General features: G+C 52.4%; 1 protein-coding gene across 5 annotated transcripts in view; it reads left to right on the top strand.

Annotated features, from left to right (window-relative positions):
• LOC134488876 (H-2 class I histocompatibility antigen, Q9 alpha chain-like) overlaps positions 1-16,089 on the top strand; it is a 55,798-nt gene extending 39,709 nt beyond the window's left edge. For 2 of the 5 annotated variants that reach the window (XM_063291213.1, XM_063291214.1), the window contains exons 2-9: positions 3,397-3,672; positions 6,770-7,045; positions 8,725-9,006; positions 13,124-13,219; positions 13,760-13,792; positions 13,982-14,014; positions 14,928-14,961; positions 15,770-16,089. In XM_063291213.1, coding sequence (XP_063147283.1) covers positions 3,397-3,672; positions 6,770-7,045; positions 8,725-9,006; positions 13,124-13,219; positions 13,760-13,792; positions 13,982-14,014; positions 14,928-14,947 — 1,016 coding nt within the window. In that variant the 3' untranslated portion in view covers positions 14,948-14,961; positions 15,770-16,089. Of the gene's footprint in view, positions 1-3,396; positions 3,673-6,769; positions 7,046-8,724; positions 9,084-9,562; positions 9,602-13,123; positions 13,220-13,759; positions 13,793-13,981; positions 14,015-14,927; positions 14,962-15,769 lie in introns of those variants that run through there. The other 3 variants (XM_063291212.1, XM_063291215.1, XM_063291216.1) reach the window with 2 other exon arrangements.
• Positions 16,090-16,562: the final 473 nt, after the last annotated feature.

Consider the following 16,562-nt stretch of genomic DNA (forward strand, 5'->3'; position numbering starts at 1 on the left):
AGGACCTTCCCAGCCTTGCACTGCTGGACTCCCAGAGAAGCCTGCCTTCCTGCGCCTCCTCCGATCACTGCCCCTGCCTCCAAGGGCTCCTGGGCTGGAGCTTTGTGCCTGAACCTGCTGGTTTCTGTGCCGGTCCTAGCGCCTGCCTTGTACCTGGTGTGAACTGGACGCACGCCTTGCCTTGTACCTAGGGTGGACTGGACTCTTTTTTTTTTTTTTTGGTAGCTTGAAGTCTACCCTTGCAATGCCAAAGGCAAAGAGGCAAACCTGCAGTTTTCATGACGATCTCCAGAAAGAATTCAAATTTATTAAACTGGACAAACTGTGCAGTGATGGAACAAAAGTGGTATGCCAACATTGTAATAGCCATTTTCCCATTGCTCACGGAGGTAGACGTGACATCAACCAACATCTACGTAGCCAGAAACGTAAGGATGCTGAAAAGACTCTGGCTTCAGTTAAAAACATTAATTCATTTATGAGACGTGGTGGTGATAGTGAAAGCGATAAAACACAGTCCCCCTCTACGTCTACGTAAATTTTTGTATGCATTCTGTTACTGAAGAATAATTGTTAGCTCAATATGTTAATGTAATAAAGGTTTTTCATTTTAATGAAAACAAACATCTTTTTATATAGACAGTAATCTGTTTAAGGACCAGCAAATGGATCTTAAAAACCCTTTAAAACTTTTTTTATCGTCTTACTTTTTCATGAATACGGAATATTACGTCAATTTAACCCCATCCTGTTTTGCCATCCCAGTGTCCCGTTTTTGTCTCAAGGAAAGATGGTCAGCCTACTTATGGGGCGCAGCTGGGGCCATTGTCCCACTTTGCCTCCTTGGAGCACGTCGAGTCCTAATGCCTCCCGGCGATGATCATGCCTCGTTGTGCTGCTCACGGGTCCCTGTGCCTTGAATCGGGGGTGATGGAGGTCCAGGCCAGATTCTGGTTCCTCATTTTGCACCTTTCAGCTGAAGCCTCTTTTGCTGTGGGGAGAGGCCTTGCCCCCTGGATTATCAAGAGGTACTTGGTAAGGGCTATGATCAGGCAACATGGCTTATCAAGCAGTGCCTTATGGGTGCGGAGCACCAACTCGATCTAGGCCACGCCTCTAGAATGCCAGTGGGTCAGGGCATCAGTGCCCCCCAAATCCTGCCTCTCCCCATACCCCGTTGGTCTGTTTGGGGCACAGCAGAGCTCTCCCCCTGGCCAAGCGGGTGCTCTTCCTTCGGGGCTGCCCCAGGGGAAGTTCAGAAAAGGCCCCCCAGAAGGACTGTGCCCCTGGGGGGGAGGGGGAAGCGGCTCCCTTATCAGCGTTACAGCCACGTGCAAAGCGCCTTCATCCCACCCTTGCTGGGAGACTTCCCAGGAGTTTTTCACATCTCCCCTGTTGCCTGATGGGAGCGCTGCTGTAACTGGGATAATTTAATATTAGCTTTAGATTTTTCTATTTCTGCTAAGGTTTGGTTTGCCTATTATCTATTTTTATGGACCTGATACTCCTGCCGTACTGGTTTTTGTAATTCTTGTGGTAGACCTGATTCTGTGATGATGATGGTGTTCGTATGTTGCCCTTCTTTATCGTATTATTTCCTTTTTTTCATGGTATAATTCTGTGCTGATTTTTAGCCATAACAAAGTTTCCTTTGAATTGGATGAGAAAAATCCAAACAAATAATTCATAAAGTGATGGATTTCAGTGAAAGGGATGCAGATTCTGCTTGAATGTTTCAGTAAGAGCAGTTTGACCAAGGGAACCCCTTGTCCAGAGTTGGGGGCTATAAGGGTTGAGTCTGACTCTGAGGCCGAGGAAGGGGAAATCGAAACCCATGCTAGGCAAAACAGGGAAATCGAAACTCAGAGTGACTCAGCAGTCAGTGGAAGGGATGCGGATTCTGCTTGAGGGTTTCAGCAAGAGCCGTTTGACCAGGGAACCCCTTGGCCAGAGTTGGGGCTCCCCTTGCCTGGAGAGGCTCAAGCAGAGGCCGGAGCCATTGTGGGGGGAAGAGAGAGGCTTTCATTTGGGTTCCTGCACTGAGCGGGTGTAGACTAGATGACCTCCGTGGCTCTCTTCAACACGCAGAGGCTATGCTTCTGCGCGTCGAGGGTGATTTGCAAAGGGCTGCTGAAGAAAAGTGCAGGATTAGCATGGAAGGAGGGCAGCTTCCTGAACATGCTCTGGAAAGTGAACCAAAGGTTTTAGATCTGGAGCAGCCTTTCTCAACTTTTTGACCCTGGAGGAACCCTCAAAATATTTTTCAGGCCTCAGGGAACCCCTGCACGTTCAGGCTTATAGTCATTTCATGGGTATGCCTGTATATATGCATCAACAGCATTCTTAAACTAAAAATAAAGAATGAAACTTACCTCTTTAACGTGAAGTGGCCTGAAATAATTTTTTAAATAAATCGTGAACCCCTAGTAACCTCTTGCAGAACCCTGGTTGAGAAGCCCTGATCTGGAGTCAACCTGGTGCGTTGCAAGCACCTGGGAATGACGGTTTCTGTGTCCAGATTGTGTTGTGAAAGGAAGGAATCTTGGGACAATCAGCAGTGAGATTTCCTGCGGAATGAGGGGGAGCCCCATTCAGTCCTGGGGTCAAAGCCAATCCCTGCTCAGGGGCCTCAGCTCCGGGCCTGGAGGGGGAAACTCCCAGTGGGGGGGCCGAGCAGGAAGATACCCCGGGGCTGCAGGGCTCCATTCCAGCCCCCTTGGCTCCCCGCTTTGACTGCCTCATCTCCCTGGCAAGCAGTCTGGGTTTGCCCCCCCCCCCAGGGTCCCACGGCCTCTGGCCTCACCCGGGTGCCTCCTTCCCTTTCCCTCCCCCATTTTATAAAATCTCCCCTCAAATCTGCAGCTATTAATCCATTTTGGTTTTTTTCTCTGGAAAGCTGGGGTGACCAGGTGGGGTTTCCTGGTGTTCTTGAGCTTCTGGGGGTGGGACCCCCCTCCTTTCTGTGGGGCGATGGCGGCTTCTCTGGGGCAGAGTCTCCCCAATCCCGGAGAGGGTGCAGGGAGGCCTCGCTGGGAGGGGGGAGGGAACCGTTGGGGGGACAGATGGGGTTTGGGGTCCTGCTCTCCCTCTGGCCCAGCCTCCCCTCCCCTCCCACTCTCACCCCCCACCCCCTCTGCCCCCCAACCCTTCAGGCCCTCCAGAAGCTGCTTCTTTGCCTCTTGGACACTCCCTCTTCCCCCCTCGGCCTCCGGTTCCTCTTCTGTCCTCCCCCCCGCCTTTCCCCTTCTCCCTCTGCCCCCCGAGGTCTCCCTGGGGTGTCTTCCTCCTCCTCCTTCCTCCCCAGACCCTCAAGTTGGGGCCTGCTGTGCCCCATCAGATCAGGGCCCCTCAGCCGAAGCCCCCCAGAGTAACTCTGCCCCCCTGTTTCCCTCCCAGGCTCCTCCTCGCACTCCCTGAAGTATTTCTACACCGCCATGTCGGACCCCAGTCAGGGGCTGCCCCACTTCGTCTCGCCGGGGTACGTGGACGGTCAAGTCTTCGTCTACTACGACAGCAGCAGCAGGAGGGAGCGGCCTCGAGTCTCCTGGGTGGAGCAGGCGGGGAAGGAGGACCCCCAGTACTGGGACAGAGAGACCCAGATATTCCGTGGCGCTGAGGACGTGTTCAGAGCAGACCTGGAGACTGTGAGGCGTCGCTACAACCAGAGCGAGGGTGCGTGATGGGTCAGGGGGCTCCTCCTGCCCCACCTTCCCCCCCAGGAGCAGGAGGGGGAGAAAGGGGGCCCTCCCAGGGACAGGCCGCTTCCACGCTTTTTGAAAAGGCTCTTTTAAAAATATTTTTATTGTTTCAAAAAATTAAGATTTTATCCTTGCCCCATAACAGAAGGTCTCTCTGCAGAGTACAGTCACCAAAAACACTTTTAAAGTAAAAAAAACATATTATATAGCCCAGGAGTGATATAAAATAAGGTAAAGACAGACCAAGTCTCCTCTCTGCCCCCCCCCACAATTCTCTCCCAGGAGAGACGGAGGGCCTGGCCTCGATGGTCCTCCTGCTGGGGGGGAGGAAGGGAATGGCAGGTCCCCCCCATCCGCAGAAGGCAGGTGGGTCCCAAGAAGGTCCCGGTGGAAGCTGGTCCTTGTCCTTCTGTCTGTCTCCCCCCCCCCCAGAGAAAATAGGGACCAAGTGTGGATTCAGGATCCCCCCAGGCTCCCCCCATCCCAGGAGAAGCATTTCTGGCACCCCCTTTCTGGAGGGGTGAGGGGGCCCAACGGCCAGGAGCCTCTTCTCTGCCTCCAACTGGAAGGAGAGGGCAGGGAGGCCAAGTGGGGATGTCATGAGCATATGACATGAAAGGGGCGCAGGACCCCTCCTGGCATCCGTCCCATCTTGGTGGGGGGAAGCACAGAAAGGGAAGAAACCCCCATTTGGGGCCTTCCTGAGCCGGTTGGAGCTGCCGGGGCTCCCACCCTCAGTCCATCAGGGCTGGACTCCTGCACTCCCCTCTCGGTGGGGCTGCCCTTGAGGGGGGAAGCCCTTCCTCAGCAGCCCCCCCTTCTGCCATCTTTGGGGGCACAAGATTCCCTTTAAGGAACTTTCTTTATGGGAGGGCTGCAAGCATGTGTGTTTGTGTGTGTGGGTGTTTGTGTGTAAAACTCTACAATGCTTTTTGCTGAGATAAACCTCTAGAAACAAGCCATTTTCCCTCCTTTCATCACAAGGGTGTGCCGCCCCACTTCTCTCGCCCCCCCCCCCCCAGGCAGACACCAGAGCTTTGCTAGTCGTGCCCCTGCTCCCCGGAGGGTCTCCCCACATCCCTCCCAGGCAGGGCCGCAACAAGGGTCTGTGTCACCCAGGGCAAACATGGATTCCGCACCCATTTTGCCTCCCCACCAGCGTGTGCCCCAGTTGCCCCCCCCAGCTGCAGCCCTGCTCCCAGGGCCTCACCTGGCCTTTCAGAGGAGCAGAGCCAGACCCAGAGAGCAGCCGGAGCTCCCCCTGGTGGAGAAAGGAGGACGGAGCCCAACCACGTTCATGGGAAGCCCAGAAGACTCGGGGCGCCGTCTGAGTCTGTCCAAGTGGAGGAGCGAAGGACCTAAGCGGTGCCCTGCTGGGTCAGACCCCTGGCCCGTCTCGTCCAGCCGGCTGCTCTCCCAGTGGCCCACCACCCACACGCTGTGTCGACCCCCTCATTGAACGGTTTTCCACCAGTCCACAATCTCTTTCCTCATTTGTCACAGCCAGCTCTGATCCCTCTCGCTTATAGGAGCAGGTAGGGCTTTTGGCCCCCCACCCCCACCCGTGTGCAGAGAACCTCGGGATCTCTTTGCAGTTTCCTCCTGGGAAGATGGGGGCAAAGAAGACCCAGCTGAAGGAGAGAGGCAGGTGGTGGAGATAGGGAAATGCAAGGGGGGCCCTGCAGTAGAAACCTCGGGAGAAAAGTCATGTGAGGGGCCAGTCCCACCTCTCAGCCCAGCCTACCTCACAGGGTTGTTGTGTGGAAAAAGGGAGGAGGGCGCCCTCTGTGTGCTGCCCGGAGCACCTGAAGGAAAGGCGGCCTTTAAGAAGAAACAAATGAACGAATAAAAGATTCAGAAATAGGACGAGACCTCCAGCAATAAGACACAGAAATAGACAGCCTAGTTAAGAGACCTAGAAATAAGGAATACTTCTGTAAGAAAGTTACAAGACTGTAAAATAAGCAGATACCAAACTTTTCAACTGTAAAACCAAACCCTTTATTTACTTAAGAAATTTCCCCCTGCCTTGAATGCTTCCATGGCTTCTTGTCTCTCGGGGAGCCTGGGCTCCATCCAGCCGTCTCGGGCCCGAAGCTCCCTCTGCGGCTGCTCTCCCGGGCGAGGAAGCGGAGTCGCTCTGGTCGCCCTTCCTTGAACCGGAGTCTCAGCTCCCCACTGAGGTCTGAACCCCAGACCCATAAAACCCCCATGTGGGTGTGCCAAAGGGAACCTGAAGAGGCTAGGTTAAAAAGCAGTTGAACTTCCAAATCCCTTTAAAAGGTGAAGAACAAGCCATGGTTTGTTTCTGGTCAGCCCAAATGGGAACCCTAACCCTTTTCCTTTAGGGCCGGGAGGGTCCCCCTTTTGGGGGGCGGTGGAGGGAGGGGCAGAGGCTGGGGACCCCTTGCCATCCCCCCTTCCTTTGCGGAGCAGAGGAACTGGGGAAGGGCCCTCAGTTGGCTTCTCTCTGGGGAAAAGGAGGTTGTGGGAACTGGACCCTCTAAAATTCTTTTGGGGGGGAATGAGACCCCCCTCCTGGGCGTGTGTGAATGCAAAACCATCAGTGGGGGTCTGATCAGGGGACCCCAGGCAGATGTGGGGCTTTTCCTGAGGAAGAAGCTCTGAGGAGCCTCTCTGGGAGGGGCTTGACATGGGGCTGGGGGGTCCCCTGCCCCCTTCACCCCCCTTCCAGCCATTTGTCCCCCCGTTGAGCCTCCAGACGGAGGACTTTGGGCTCTGCGGATCCAGGGCAAAGATGGCGCTGCTTGTCCCGCCTTTTGCCCAGAGGGAGACTTTGGGGGAGGGAGAAGATGGAGGGAGACATGGGGGGGTCTTGGGTGGGGGGCAGCCAGTCTGGAGACCCTCAGAGTGTGATTTGGGGGCAGGGTGGGGAGCCTGGAGGCCTCATCCAGAGGGACCTGAGGAGCTTCATGAGGGAAAAACGGATTTTGTTTTCCCGACTCCTTTATCCCTTTTCTCGCTGCCTCCCTCCGGCATCAAAATCCCTGCAGGGAGGGCGTCTGTCTCTCCTGAGGACTCCCCAGACCATCTTCCTCTCCCTCTTTCAGGCCTTCACACCTGGCAGTTGATGTACGGCTGTGAGCTCAGAGGAGACGGGAGCAAAGCAGGGTTTTTGCAGTATGGCTACGACGGGAGGACCTTCCTCACCTTCGACAAGGAGACCCTCACCTGGGTGGCAACCGACCCCCAGGCCCAGGTCACAAAGAGGAAATGGGACGCCATTCCAGGATTGAATGAGAGAAAGAAAGACTACTTGGAGGAAATCTGCATTGAGGGGCTGGAGAAGTACCTGTCCTACGGGAGGGAGACGCTGCTGAGGACAGGTGAGCCTCCGGGCCCAGGCCGGACTCTCTTCCTCCCTGGCCGCTTTCTTGCATGCATTCGGCCCCCTTTGGGTCCCTGGTCTGCAGGGGAGGGAATCCCCCTCCTGCCCTCCCAGCAGCTCTCCAGGACGCAAGAAGCCCTCTTTGGTCTGTGTCACCCTGGGCAAGCATGGATTCTGCGCCCATTTTGGCACACCCCGTGCTCATTTTGGCACCACCCCCAGTGCGGCACCTGGGGCACATGCCCCGCTTGCCCCTCCCCGTTGCGGCCCTGCATTGGTTCCCCTTGCCAGGCAGCCCTTAAAGGGGGCAGGAAACGCAGCCTAAGCCCCCTGAGCCGCAGGTGTGGCTGGCTGGAATGAAGGGCCTGGCGGGGTCTGTGTGGATCAGGCAGCAGAAGCACTTCGGGGTGTCCTGTGTGCAGCCCACGATGAGGCAACAGGGCCGCTTGGGGTCCTTCAGTGAAACCCCAGTTAGCCAAAACGTGGCCAAGTGTGACACGTGGCCTTGGTTCCCTCCCAGCCACTCTCCTTCCCTCCCCATCCCACAGGGGGCTCCCTCCCTCCCTGGCCCCTGCTGGTGCACCTCCCACTCCCACCACCAGGGGGCATCTCTTCTTCCAGTGATAGGACATCATCAGTGCCCCCACTTGGGCAAGAAAGGCCAAGGGTGAGGGGTCTTTTCTTCCCCAGGGGAAAAAATATCGAAGGATTCTGTGGCTCTTCCTCTTAAACCTCAAACAAACCTTAACTCTGACTTAGTGACTCCCCTCCTCAGAACAACCCCTCCCCATCTTCAGGAACACCCCCTCACTCCACACGGCTTCCAGCTCACATTATAATGTTCTCCCCCCCTTTTTTTCCTGTGAGTTCCATTTTTATTTTATTTTCTCCTTACCAAAAAAAAAAAGTTCAAAAGTTTCAGTTGACAACAATTAAAAGGTCCCCATTCTGGCTAATTTTGTTTACCATAATTTTCGAAAAATCTCAGCCAGTTTCTGTTTAGGGGGCGGAAAAGCTTGTTTCTTACCCATTCCAAGTTAAACTGGGAGCTTTCTGGCATCCCAGGCCTGTAGGAATTTTTCTTTAAGTAAGCTTGTCTAGGATCCTGAGAGGGAACAGTCCAGCTGCCCCTGTGGTTGTACTGGCCACTTTCAGTTGTGCTAGCTTTTCCCGTGGGGGTTGCAAAAGCCCTGAGCCCTTGCTGTGATTCTGGCTCTCCCCCTCTTGAAATTTGGGCTGTGTCCCTCGGAAAGAGGCCTGGAGCAGCCTAAGATCTGGGGGAGCGGAAGAGGGCCCAAAAGGGAGGGAGAAACCTCTGTGTTGTTTTTCTGAAAGGGGACTTAGAAGAGCAGCCCCAGTATCCCTCCCCTGAAGGGAACAGCCCACGGTCAGTCAGAGTTCAAAGCAGTCCCTGTTGAATTTCCGTGGACCCTCAATTTGCTACTGGAGGTTTTTCAGACTGAGTCCCCATGAAGGACTCAAAATCAGGAGTCCTTGTGGCTGAGCATTTCCAGATTTGGAGCATGTCCTAAAACTCTCAGAGACGCTGCGGGTGTGGAGTGTTAAATCCCTGTGTTACAACTAAGTAGTGGGAGCTTTCCTGCCCGTCAGGTTTTCCCTCCACCTTCCAGGCTCGGGAGGGGCTCGGAGTTAATTCCGGCCGTGCCGTTTCTGCAGAGACCCCGGTGGTGACGGTGAGCAGCAGGACGGAGGCTGAGGAGGGGATGGAGACGCACGTCTGCCGAGTCCACGGCTTCTACCCCAAGGAGATTGACGCCTCCTGGAGGAGGGACGGGGAGGTCTGGCTGCAGGACACCCTCCGTGGCTCTGTGGCCCCCAACGCGGACGGGACCTTCCACTACTGGCTCAGCATCCGGATCGATCCCAAGGAGAGAGGCCGCTATCGGTGCCATGTGGAGCATGACGGCCTGCAGGAGCCTGTGGACGTGGCCGTGAAGGGTGAGAGGCGGCAGGGAGGGAAAGGCTTGGCTCTTTTTCAGGCTGGAGGATTGTGGGAGAGAAGTGTGACCCCAGCTGTGTCCAGATGTGAGCTCACTTGAGCTCTAATCCATTGGTTTTTCCCTTTTTCAAGGTTCTCATGGGCAGCAGGTCTCTCTTGGGGCAGGTCAGGGGATACATTTGTATTTTGAAGCTCTTCCTGTGTCTGTTCATAGTAGTTGCCAGGAGAGGTTGTGACTAAACAACTGTGAAAACCTCTCCTGGGGCTCTTCCTCCTGCAGAGGGAGAGATTGGTGGATTATTCTTAGCTTTGACTGAGCTTTTTCCTTGCAGAGAGACGTCAGGATGGCTACAAGGGAGCATCAAGTTAGTGATTTGTCCTCTTTCCCTGTTAGCTCCAAGTCAGAGCGGGAATCAGAGGCAGCCTCAGTTGAGGGGTTTGTGTGTCTTTGTGTCTAAACACAAAAGCAGCTCATGAAGCTGCAGAGTTGTGCTACCTTCCTCTTCCCCCCAAGAACCAAGCTGGGGGAGGTGGGTCCCCTTTAATTCCAGCCAGCTGTCCAGATGTGAGCACACTTGAGCTCTAATCCATTGGTTTTTCCCTCTTTTGAGGTTTGTGGACCTGCAGGGAATGGGCCATAGAACTGGCTTCGGGTTATTTAAAGGAAGCAGCAGAATCCCATCAGAATAGTTGGCCGATCCTGACGAAAGGCACTTAGATCCTCTCTTAGCCTCCCTCCCTGCCCTGTTTGCAGCCTCCAGCAGAGGAGCAGCAGAAACAGATTTTCTTTTATTTAGAAGTCCTAAAGTACAAAAATTAGGAGGAGTCTGGTAGCTCCTTTTCTGAATACCAGATTTTACTAACATTGGTGAACTGCAGCTCACTTCAGGGAATGCATAGAGTGGCTGGACTGAAGCATCGGTAGGCAGGAAAGGGGCTGCCAGTCTGATATTTTGCCATCAAAGGCTAAGACGGCTTTCTTCCTGTAGCAAACAAAATGTCCCTGTGCTGAAATAGAAAACAAATAGATCAAGTGATCTCTAAAAGAAGATAGGGTCATCTGGATCTTTCACGGGATTAACTTTTTATGGTAAATCAGGCCTTTTTTCTAGTGAAAGCTCCCTCTGGAGGCAGTCCAAGGCCGCTTCATGTTCATTAAAAGAGGTCGGATGGCCCAGCAATTAAGGGGATCCACAGCTAGCTTGAAAATCTTCCTCAAGGTGTGCCCAGTGATGGTTCCTCATCAGGCTGAAGATATCAAATCGGGTGCCAGAAGAATCAGCCCTTCCTCCTCTGTTCTTCAACATTCCCTTTAATGCCTTGGATGAATGGGTAGAAGAAATAGTTCTCAAATTTCCAGAGATCTAAAGCTGGCTGAGTGAGCTCATATCCTCAAAGAAAGAAGTCAAATTCAGAATGGGCTGAGAGTAGCAGAATGAAATTGAGGAGAGACTAGAAAGAAAAGAGTGTCCAGGAAGGATGGGAAACCTCAAATGAGATCCTGTGATGGGAGGTGTCTGTGAAGGGGGAGGCGATGTGATGGACTTCAGCAGCACTGCTGGTTCTCAGGAAGGAGGGGGCACATTCAGAGGAGGGGAGCAGGATAGGAGAAAGCACAATCCAGACCTAGAATGTGGGAAGACTTTATTTATTTATTTACGTTTTAAATTAATAAATGTTATTTATGTCTCCAATTTGTACTACTGCCCACCTCCCCCCTAATAATTTGGAAGTTGTAGTTGAGTCAAAATAGTCCCGCCCTAGCGCCTTCCCAGGTTATTTCCCCTCAGGTTAGGTAGAGTAGCTTTAGTCTGGCAAGACTGATGTCAGGCCCAGCCCATGAACGAAAAGGATCAATCCAACCAAACTTCAGTTCTTTATTTGCTCACACAGTTAGGGCAGAACCTTGCCAGACTAAAGCTACCCTACCTAACCTGAGGGGAAATAGCCTGGGAAGGCTCTAGGGCGGGGCTGTTCTGAACCTCTTGGTCTTCCCCCGTCCCAGCTCTGGACTGTGTTTTCTCCTATCCTGCTCCCCTCCTCGGAATGCGCCCCCTCCTTCCTGAGAGCCAGCAGTGCTGCTGAAGTCCATCACTTACACGTATTAAAGGCACAATCCCGTCTGTCTGAATACCTTAATGGAATACTTTAAGCAGGTGGTTAGACTAGATGGCCTCTTAGGTTCCTTCCTTCCAGCTGTATGATTCTACAGGTAGTCCCTGCTTAACAACCATTCTTTTAGTGATGGTTCAGACTTACAACAGTGCTTGAAAAATTCACTTATGACTGGTCCTCACACTTATGAATGTCAGTGTCCCCACGGTCACATGATCACGATTTGGCCACTGCAAAAAAGTCATAAAATTGGGTCGGATTCGCTTAATGACTGCTTCGCTTAGCAACCTGAATTCAATTCCAACTGTGGTCATTAAGCGAGGACTACCTGTAAGTGCAATGTCCTTTACTTAGGAAACAAGAATCAAAGGTGCAAGTATTGGGTGGGGGATACTTGGCTTGCTAAAAAGATTTTGTAATCGGGATTGATTGCAGACTGAATATGAGCCAGGAGCATAAAGTCCCTTCAAAGAAGGCATCTGTGATTTTAGGCTACATCAAACAGACTGTAACTTCCAAAGGATGAGGGTAATTTTCTCACTGTCTTCTGCTAGGATCAGAGCCCGCCTCAAGGACAACGTCCACTTCTGGGCAACACCCGTTAATACAGATTCAGAGCAACTGGAAAAGGTTCCCAGGAGAGCAGCAAGGCTGATCGGGGACTAGAACCCGAATCCTCTGTAGGGGGATAGAAGGAGCTCCCCATGACTAGCCTTGAGCAACGAGTGCTGGTGGTGGTGGGGTTTGTGACAGCATCTTTCGAAGAAGCAGAGGGCTGCCACCTAGAAGACAGGCAAGGTCTGTCGCCCTCGTTCCTGAATGCAGGGCGTGGATTTGAATGACAGGGAGGCCTTCCCTGGGGTCCTCCCCCTAACCCCGGGGTGGGTGTGGGACAAGAGGATTCCCACCTCCTGGGCTGCCTTCCTGGCACTTGAAAGCTCCAGATGCCAAGACCGGAACCGTTTCTGTTCAGCCACTTCCTGGCCAGTCAACAGAGTGCAGAAGCGAGGATTCATGTGATGATTCCGGATGTTAAATCCTAACCTTAGAAATCCTCAATACAATCCATTTAGGATGTACTGTAGAAGAATTCTTTATCAGGAATAAGTAACTTGGGGAAAGAAAGAACATGAAACCTAGGCAAAGCCCTGAATGAGGCTTTCCCACCTCCACCTTTGAATTAAACACTTTCCCCCTCCCTCTGATGAGATCATCCCACAGATTATCTTTTCCACTCGTCCCCAGGCCCCTCCCAGCCAGCTCACCTTCCCAGACACAGCACAGGCAGGACTTCTCCCCCTGCCTCTGCTGGGGTGTTGCCCCTCCGCCTCCTGCACAGACTCACTGGTGCTGCCTCGTGTCTTGCCTGCCACCCTCTCTCTCAACCCCTATATACAAATCCATGGCAGGGCTTCGTAGTTCGGTGAACCCTGACCATTCCTTTCTTTTCCTCCGGGGAACAGAGCAATCTTACGAGAGATGAGCCAAATGAAACTGTCTCTTTAAAAAAAAGATAATGATATAAACCCTTTTGCTTTAAATAATAAAATGCAAAGATTCAAGCTTAAGAAAAAAAGCTAGCATGCAGAGCTGCCCAATTCTGCTCAAATTCATGACATAATGGGGCAGCTGATAAAAAGAACAAAAACGTTTTTAAGGTTTCACTAATTTTGTTTATATTATTGTGTTGTTGAATATTTTATTTCTGTTAACCTGCTGAGAGTCACACGATTGCAAATGGCTGCTTTTGAGCTGAAGAGCTAAAGGTGAATGTCAGCTGCCTTCGCACTGGGCTGGTGGGAGACGAAGGTGGCATCAAGAGGACACGTCCACTAAGCGTGGTTAGCAGGGTGTCTTCAGTTAGAGGGACGTGAGGATGAGCCCTGAGTCTTCTTAACTTGGGCGATTCCCAGTAGTCCCTTGGCTGCGTTAGGTCTCTCCCTGACTTGGAACGATTGTTTGGGGTTCTCCTTCAATCCTCTGCTCTTTCTCCCAATTCAGTTCCGGAATCCAACCTGGGGCTCATCATCATCATCGGCTGCGTTGTGGCTGCTCTTCTCCTGGTGTCTGCGATTGCTTTGATCCTGGTATTTCTCAGTAAGTGTCCCACCTTTGCTGGGTGGCTGTGAAGGGAGAGGGGGAGACTTCTCCCCAGTCCCCCCCTTTGGGGAGCTTCTTCTGCGCTCCCTTTTCCCTGTTTTCCCAGCCCTCTTTGGGAGCATCTGGAATCTTGGCCTCTTGCTGGGACTCCAGTCTCGACTCGGCTGAGTCTGCGGTTCGGACGGTCCTGCCTTCTTCTGGCTGGGAAGAGGCATCGCGGTTCCGTCCCTTTCAAAGGCTTTGGTGAAAGAGCAGCAGAGAAGGATTTCAGTGAAAATCCTCTTCCTCTCCCAGCTGTTGCTGCTGCTTTCCCCATTTCCCTCCATCCCTCCCAGAGGCAGCAGGTCTCTCTTGGGGCAAGTCAGGGGATACATTTGCATTTTGAAGCTCTTTCTGTGTCTGTTCATAGTAGTTGCCAGGAGAGGTTGTGACTAAACAACTGTGAAAACCTCTCCTGGGGCTCTTCCTCCTGCAGAGGAGAGATTGGATGGTCTCTGGTGGATTATTCTTAGCTTTGACTGAGCTTTTTCCTTGCAGAGACACGTCAGGATGGCTACAAGGCAGCATCAAGTGAGTGATTTGTCCTCTTTCCCTGTTAGCTCCAAGTCAGAGCGGGAATCAGAGGCAGCCTCAGTTGAGGTGTGTTTGTGTGTGTTTGTGTGTGTGTGTGTGTGTGTGTGTCAGAAAGGGCTGAGTTTCTCCAACTCTTCCCGTCCAGCCAAGAGACTGACCTCCTTCCTCCTTTTCTCTCTTTTCCAGCAAGTGACAAACGATCCGACAGTTCAGGCTGGGGTAAGCCGGGGGGGGGAGCCGCTCTGCCTCTTAGCAAGAGTGCTGGGGGGGGGTGAAAAGAGGGGGAGCCCCCCCCGGGTGTGAAAGGGCCCCCTAATACCCGCTCCCTGTGTTCCCTCTGGGTCTGGTTCTGGGGAAACCAGGATTTATTTGGATAGAATTGGAACAAGGATAGATAAATCTACTGAGATTTAAATAAATATTGTTGCCCTTTCTGTGGACACTTTTTCGCCTAGTGTAATATCTTAAACGTGGGTGGGAGAATTACGTTGTTTCTCCTGTTTATTAGATGGCAAGTTGTTCTTGCACAATTAAAATTATTTTACATCGTTCTATGAACAGAAAGTGTAGGATTGGAAAAGTGGTTTCTCATTAAAGAGGGGCTTAAGGGAAACTACTGGTTTATTTTTTTTTTTGCTTGTCCCAAGGAGGTACCCAAGTCTCCTTTTTCCTTCCATTTTAATAATTTTGTTCTCTCTCTGTCCTTGTTCCTCCTTTTACTCTGTACAAAATCAAGTGCTTCCCTTTTCTCCCACCTCCTCTCCTTTCCTTGATTTATGACAGTTACAAAGTTCACTTTCCTCGCTCTGCTTTGTTCCTGCAGAGGAGAAAGGGAAACTCTTTCCCTGTTGGATTTCCAGCCTCACATTCAGGCAGGGGAGGGAGGCCAGAGCCTGCGTGGCGGAGCCTGGCCCCCTTTGGAGCAAAGAGTCCCCAGCTCTGGGGTGGGAAATCGGGAAAGCGCCAGAAGCGCCCTGAGCCCCAGTGGTTAGAGCCCGTTCTGGTGGCACAGCCTAGTCTCCTCTGAGGGTCCCTGAAGCTGCGGAGGCTGAATCGAGGAGAGAGAGAGGCCTCCTCCTCAGAGGACCAGGACAGGGGAGGGACTCACTCTTTGTCTTTCTCTCCAATGCAGGGAGCAAGGAGGCCCTTTAGCAGCCCCCTCGCAGGTGAGTGGCCCCGGTGGGGGCTGGATTGGGGGGAAGGAGAGGGGGAGGGGAGGACTTGCAGGTCAAGGGACCCATGATGGTGAAGATCCTTTGGGGAACCCCTCTCCTCTCTCCGGCTCATCTCCAGCACTGAAGGGCAGGGAGTTTGGGGGAGGGGCTCTGGGCAGCAGCTGGGAACAGAAGGGGCCCTGGATGCTCCCTGTTGCTGAAGGAGGAAGGCACCCTGTCCTCCCCCTCATCTCCTGAAAGGCCCCTCCCACAGCAGGAGGCGGTGCTGGCCATTCTGCAGGGCCCCGACTGGGGCCCCTCCCAGGATATGATGGTCTTGCATGCATACGGCTCAGAGACCTGCAGAGATCCCCAGAGAAAGGGGGAGGGGAGGGGAGGATGGAGAGGAGATGCCTCTTCTTTCCCGTGTCCATCTGGGAATCCAACCCTCCGGAGGCTGAAGGAAGACCTGGGCTCTCTGGAGGCCATGAAACCTGCTGCACTCGTCTCTGGGGACAAAATAATTGGATTAAAATTGGATTTTGTGTATTTGAGGGGGGGCATCTATACTGTTTATAATTTGTGAAGGGGGTTCCCCCCGCCCGCCTCCAGCAGCCATTCACAGCCCTGCCCATCCCCTCCTGTAACTCAGACAATCCCACCCAGCAGATTCCATCTCCCTCTCCCTCTCTTGAGGCAGCTGATTCTGCTCCTTCCCTTGAGGATCAGCACTTTTGCTCCAGCCTGGACTCTGGGCTTCCTCATCTTGGCTTCCTCTCAAACTGACCCCCCTGATTTTTCCTCCCTCCTTGTAGAGTAGCAGAACTTTGGGGCTGCCGACTCCCAACCTAAGGAGAGAGGAAGGAAGAGCGACCGACCTTCTTCCGAATTACGCTGTTCTCTTCGGAGGACCTCTTCAGGCCCTCCCAGCCGGCTGTAACTAGGAAGTATTTTGGGTGTTTCATGATTGCCGTGATGCAGATTTTTGTTTGGGAAGATCAGGGTTTTCTCATCTGAAGGAGGAATTCTAGGGCCTCCCCTGAAAAGGAAATGTAGTTGATTCATCTGGAGAAGGAAAGAAGGCCTTGCTTTTATATGTAGAATAAAGGCCTTGCAGGGAAAACCATCTTGGAAGGGACCATCTCTCCACTGATGGGAAGGTAAAATGCCTCTTTCAGCTGCTTTTTCAGAAGTGTGCTTTGAGGTTTCTTCCATAAAAAAAATAGTTGATTTTAAAAAAATTAATAAGTTGCTCAATTAATTGGATTATATATTTGATTATCTAAAAGTTTAACAAATAATCAGTATACCAACTGAGGGTAGCCTTCAGACACAGAAAATTGTACACTTTTCTAGGTTGCAGTTAATAGATTTTAATAATTTAGAAAACTGGAACATGAGAGCAGCTTGAAAGCCAGGCTGCTTCCTTCCTAACCACCGTGGTTTCCTGGAGATTTTGGGGGATGATTTTGATTCATCAGATTAATTGTTCAGCTTTGCACAGTCACAAAAGCAAATGCATCTCTTTGAAACTGCAGTTTCCTGTAGAATATTGTTAATCGTTCAAGTATTTCTTGCCCTCTTTGAATAACCCTGGTGGCTCAGTCATCAGA

The sequence above is a fragment of the Candoia aspera genome, chromosome 2 (genome assembly GCF_035149785.1).
Source record: "Candoia aspera isolate rCanAsp1 chromosome 2, rCanAsp1.hap2, whole genome shotgun sequence".
Classification (NCBI taxonomy): domain Eukaryota; kingdom Metazoa; phylum Chordata; class Lepidosauria; order Squamata; family Boidae; genus Candoia; species Candoia aspera.